The sequence below is a fragment of the Pelecanus crispus genome, chromosome 2, assembly GCF_030463565.1.
Source record: "Pelecanus crispus isolate bPelCri1 chromosome 2, bPelCri1.pri, whole genome shotgun sequence".
In the NCBI taxonomy this organism is placed as follows: Eukaryota; Metazoa; Chordata; class Aves; order Pelecaniformes; family Pelecanidae; genus Pelecanus; species Pelecanus crispus.
The window spans coordinates 21472278-21478253 of NC_134644.1; the positions used below are offsets into that span (position 1 = coordinate 21472278).

Here is a 5976-nt window from a genome sequence, read left to right on the forward strand (position 1 = left end):
ACTTTGGCAAACCTGATTTTTAAGATTATATATTGATTGTAGCCTCACGGTGTTTTTTTAATTTATTTTTTTAATTTTGTCTAAAGTTTGGCACTTCATTCACCAGGAATAACAGCCTTTGTTATATTTTATTAGCAGGATGCCTTGAGACAAATACAGCATCTGGCTGAGGATTGTGTGTGTGTGGCTTTTTCTTTTTTTTTTTTTCTTTTTTTTTTTTTTCACCTCTCTCTCTCTCTCTGCAAATGCTGGGAATAATTTAATTCACGAAATGGGAGACCTGAAGTCGGGTTTTGAAGAGGTGGATGGCGTGAGGCTCGGCTACCTCATCATTAAAGGAAAGCAAATGTTTGCACTCTCCCAGGTTTTTACAGACCTGCTCAAAAACATCCCGCGAACTACCGTGCACAAGCGAATGGATCATTTAAAAGTAAAAAAACATCACTGCGACCTGGAGGAGTTGAGGAAACTCAAAGCCATCAACTCCATCGCTTTCCACGCCGCCAAATGCACCCTGATCTCCAGAGAGGACGTGGAAGCCCTGTACACATCCTGCAAAACCGAACGGGTCCTTAAGACGAAGCGGAGGAAAATAAGCCGGGCGCTGTCAACCACCGACCTCCGGCCGGAGCTCGCACCCGCCGACCCCTTCTCCGGCTTCTGGAAGGAGAACGAACTTTGGCTGGGTTTGGACGACTCCCCCCGGCCCCTGCTGCCCGTCAGGAGGAAAGCTTTGCGTCCGGGGGACGCAGCCTTGCTACCGGCCTCTCATCTACCTCACATTTTTAGTAAATACACTGGCCACAGCTACCCAGAAATCGCTCGGGCGCCTTGCAAACCCCCCGTAAACTATGAAACGGCGCCGGCGGCGGGCGGCTGCGCGCCCCTCCGCGCCCGCCGCCCGCCCGCCGCCCGCCCCCCGCCCGCCGCCGCGGCGCGGCCGCGGCTCCCGGCCGCCGGCCCCCCGCCCCTGCCCGCCCGCTGCCGCCGCCGCCTCCGCCACGGGGCGGCCGCCGCCGCCGGCGCCCTGGGCCCCCCCGGCGGCGCCCGCCGGGCCCTGGCCGCGCCGAGGCCCTGCCGGCCCCGCGGCGCCCCGCGGCTGCCGCTGCCGCTGCCCCGCGGCTTCGGGCCGCCGCCGCCGCCGCCCGCCTTCCCCGAGAGCGGCAGCAGCGACTCGGAGTCCAGCTGCTGCTCCGGCCGCGCCGCCCACGACTCGGACTGCGGCTCCAGCCTCTCCAGCTCCAGCGAGGGCAGCTCGGAGGAGGAGGACGAGGAGGAGGAGGAGGACGAGGAGGGCAGCGGCGCCTCGGACTCCAGCGAGGGCAGCTCGGAGGAGGAGGAGGAGGAGGAAGAGGAGGAGGAAGAGGAGGAGGAGGAGGAGGAGGAGGAGGAGGAGGAGGAGGACAGCACCTCGGACTCCGACTCCAGCTCGGTCTCCAGCCAGGTCTCGGTGCAGAGCATCCGCTTCAGGCGCACCAGCTTCTGCAGCCCGCCCGGCGTGGTCCACGCCAACTTCTTGTACCATCTGGCGGCCGCCGCCGCCCCCCGGCCCCCGGCCCCGGCCCCGGCCCCGGCCCCGGCCCCGGCCCCGGCCCCGGTCCCGGCGGAGCCCGGCGGGCTGCCCGCGCTCCGCGGCGCTCCCGGCGGAGTCAAGCCGGAGCTGCCGGAGGAGTGGGGCCGGCCCGGCTGGGCTCCCGCCGCCCCGGCGCTGCGCTGCTCCGGCGGCCTGGGGAGCTGCTTCGCGGAGATAAGGGATGATAGGGTATCCGAGATCACATTCCCACACTCTGAATTTTCCAGTAACGCCAAGAGTACTGACCTAACAATTAACTGTGTTGCAAAGGGGGCCTCTTCACCTAGCCCAAAGACAAACAATGCATTTCCACAACAAAGAATACTCAGAGAGGCAAGGAAATGCCTTCAAGCAAGTACTACACACCGTGCAGATAACAATACAATAGCTGCTAGGTTCTTAAATAATGATTTTTCATCAGCGGCAGCAAATTCAGAGCAAGATTCCAAAATCCCTCATTGTATTGAATTTGCCACGGATTTGCCCTCTTTACAAACTGATCCTGAGGAGGATGCTGCTTCTCCAGGGGCAGCAGCAGCAGCTGAGCTCCAGTGCACTGATACAGGCAATAAGGCATTGCCATTCCTGCACAGCATTAAAATCAAAATAGAGGACAGCAGTGCGAACGACGAGTATGAGCCTGACCTTACAACACATAAGCTAAAGTGTGAGTGCAATGATACTAAGGATGAGTTTTACGGTGTGACTGAGAGTAATAACCAGGACGCTTTATTAACAGCCAAGGAAGATTCTGCATGCACTGAGAAAGAAACCACTTCCTTAAACCCGCTGACTCAGAGTCAGGTCCTCTCATGCACTTTAGGTACTCCAAAACCTGAGGATGGGGAGTATAAATTTGGAGCAAGGGTGAGAAAAAATTACAGGACACTGGTTTTGGGAAAGCGACCTGTACTGCAGACTCCTCCAGTCAAACCAAATTTGAAATCAGCTCGAAGCCCACGTCCTACAGGTAAAATCGAGACACACGAAGGAACACTGGATGATTTTACAGTTAACAATAGACGCAAAAGGGTAGCCAGCAATGTAGCATCAGCAGTGAAAAGGCCATTTAATTTCATGGCAAATTTTCCCTGTCCACCATCACTAATTATTGGCAATGATGGGGATTTGTTGCCAGCTTATTCCTTAAACACCACTAAGGATTCCCAACCACCTCACAAGGCCCATCCTGTATGGAAATGGCAGCTGGGCGGTTCTGCAATACCTCTTCCACCTAGCCACAAATTCAGGAAATTTAATTAATAAAATAGTTTGGAAAATATTTTCTTGAACCACCTTTAACTTTCTTACGTTTTTTTAAACTCTGCAGGATGGTTTGTACAAGCCCATTAATGCTATACACACTTTTGGAATCCTGTTTTATCACATTGTGAAGACAGAAACCGGATTACTATTTTCTTGACCATTACAACAGTGGCTTTTTGTTTTGTTTTGGGTTTTTTTATTTTTTTGGTTCTGTTGCATTTGGGTTTTGTTTTTTTTTTTTTTTTTTTTTGGTTACATTCCACAGAGTACTTCAGGCTAAAGACTCAAGTTAAACTCAGTTATTATGGTAGAGCTGGAACACTTTACTGTTTAAATGCTAATAATGCACCAGTACCTCAATTCAACTGCTGCAAATAAATGTCAAAAGGTTGAATAATAAATATTAGAATGAGCCATTAAATTTATGCACTAGATTTCGAAAATGGAAGTCTAACTGTTAATTCAGTTAAAGTTTGTTAAGTTACATGGTTGCACAGTAAGGGTTCACTATAATTCAATGTGGCAGCAGCCTACTTTTCGGGAGCTTTGTTTTCGGGTGCAGGGGTGTCTTTTTCGAAGAGCAGTTGCACTTACTCCTTTTTCTCTGGTTTGGAAAGGCTGGGGTCCGCCTGCGACCCCAGTGCTGGGAAAAGCTGCCTCATCTGAAACCAGTAAATAAATGTGGAATTCTATTTTTGGTAAAAGGGTGTCTTTTTACTTGTACAGCCACTCTTTCAAATTGGGAAGCCTTTTTGTTTCACCCAGAGGTCTTAAATAAGGTTACTGTTACCCACTAATGTCATACTTAAGTTGTGGTCTGAACATGCCCCTTACAAACTTGCAAAGCAACTAAAATATTTGCCCGGCTAGCAGTACAATTTATGGTCCAGCCCCTCACGCTGGCTGGAGGAAATAGCAAAGCAGTAAATACAACACAGAAAGTGAAACGAGAGGCCGTAAGTGGAAAGAATACACAGAATGAGAAGACCGTGTTATTCATAGCTTTTTGGCACAAAACTCAGGCGTTTCAACCGTGTTACACTTCCCGGTTCTATCCTCATCCCTTGAAATTTGTTGTCGTGGGGTTTCTTTGCCATGCCATCCTCTCTATGTAGCAGAAACATTTCTACTGCACGTGACAATCAGAGGCAATTATCTATATTTGCACTTAATATCGAAATAGTCGAACAGGCAGACTTCTAGAGTCTAGCCCTCGGTAAGACATGCTGGTATAATATATTGTGATGATGGAAGCAGTAAATCAAAATTATGGAAATTTGCACTGTTGAAAAGCATGCTTTAGCTTTATTTTCAATTAAAAACACTGTTTAAAAAAAAAATCCTGATTCCATACACTTTGAATTATTGCAGAGTTATCCGTGGTTTCCTCTCCGTTTGTAAGTTCACTGTTTTTATTTGGAGGAAATACGCTTCAAGAGGTTAACTGTTTCCCTCCCTCCCCCCCAACCCCTCGAAAAGAAAGGGAAGGGGGAAAAAAAAAAAAAAAAGAAAGAGAGAAAGGCTGGAGGCCGAGGTGGAGGCAGAGCTGAGGACGGGGGAAGGTCTCCCTTGCGGGGGGAGGACGGGTACAGCAACTCTGAAAACAGCCTGAAAAGTTTGCAGCTTGAGAAAGGCAGTTATAATTGAGTTGCTGAATCAGCAGAGTTTAGGATGAATAATTGCTGGTTTCTTTCTTTGGATTAGCATTTTATTTATACTAGATCATTCCCAAATTAAATTTTAAGGATTCCACTCATCTATCAATCCCGGGAGAATAATTTATCGTAAATCAAAAAAGGAAAACAAAGCAACAATGTAATGTTTACTGTGTGACTCAAAGTCAACATTTCTGATGGCAATCCGCTGCCTGGGTTTCAATTTTTTAATTCCTGCCTTTTGTGATGCCCTCTCCCAACCCCTCGTGTCTCTAAATATTCCAAGCAGTCACCGACTGCTTTCAGCTCTGTTTACTATATCCACACCGTAGTTCCCCTCTCATCGTAAAAGGCCTAGTCTAAGAATACCTGCAGCCAAATATATTTAGAAAGAGTAAACAATTGCCTTTCAGTGGAGTTGCCCTTCCCCCCCGCACGCACACGCACACGCACACGCACACACATCACTTTAAACTGCCAATTGCAAAAGGTGCATTGCATACTTAACCGCTCTGCTGAAATTACGATGGTCATGAAAAATCTGCTTACTGAAGTTGTTCTGAGATGAATGTTTACATTCGTGTGTTTAGAGCTGCACAGATTACAGCCTTATTTCCAGAGAACTGTAAATACGTACAAAATATACTGCTCAGGAAAGCCCCCCGCTCTGTTAGAAAGCTGTGTCTGCTCGACAAAGGTCTTCCCTCGACAAAAAAAAAAAAAAAAGAAAAAGGAAAAAAAGGGGGGGGGGAGAAGAGCCAAACCCAAAAGCTGCAAAGGTGCAATATGCAAACTTGAAACCCAAAATTTTGCCTTGTCAATTAAAGAACGTATCACTTTCAAAGTAACTCCGTCCTCTGACCCTGTTTACTTCCAATTAAAGATATGCTGATTTGGCCAGGAATTGTAAATTACAGAGGTGCCTTTTCAGGTTCCCAAAATAATCCTGGGGGGGGGGGGGGGGGGGGGAGGGGGGAGGAATAAGCATAAATTTATACCAAATAGGCTCTGCGGAGTTGAGGACGTGAAATATGGCGCCCAGCCCTGCCAGCGGCCCGGGAGCTCCAGGCCCGGGAACTCCAGGCCCGGGAGCGGGAGCGGAGCAGGGAGCGCCCTGGGCCCAGCACCCACCGGGCATCCCCGGCAGGCTGCTCCGCTGGGCTCCCCTCCATGCAAGGCAACATCAAAAGGCAAGAAGTTAAACAGCCAAATAATTTTCACACGTGTACACCTCAGTTTAGTGCGAGCCACTAACAAGGACATTCGTGGTTTTACTACTGTTGGAGAAATTAGCCAGGTACAATAACTCACTGGGGAAAAAAAAAGGGGGGGGCTGCTATTCTTTCCAATTCTGGTAGTTTGGTAACTGTTTGTGATGGCATTGCAATTATTATTGTGAGCAGAGTTCATTATCATTTCAGTCTTAATAATATAAAGTCATATCATTGAGTTACATAAAAATAACCAATTTTCTCCCATAAA

General features: G+C 48.8%; 1 protein-coding gene across 1 annotated transcript; it reads left to right on the plus strand.

The window, feature by feature from the left end:
* The first annotated feature begins 271 nt into the window (after positions 1–271).
* On the plus strand, positions 272–2836 carry SKIDA1 (SKI/DACH domain containing 1). The gene has a single exon (XM_009489091.2). The coding sequence runs from the start codon at positions 272–274 to the stop codon at positions 2834–2836; it is 2565 nt and encodes an 854-aa protein (XP_009487366.2).
* Positions 2837–5976: the final 3140 nt, after the last annotated feature.

Coding starts and splice junctions, on each gene's coding strand:
- SKIDA1 (XM_009489091.2), top strand. CDS start 272: ATGGGAGACCTGAAGTCGGGTTTTGAAGAGGTGGATGGCGTGAGGCTC.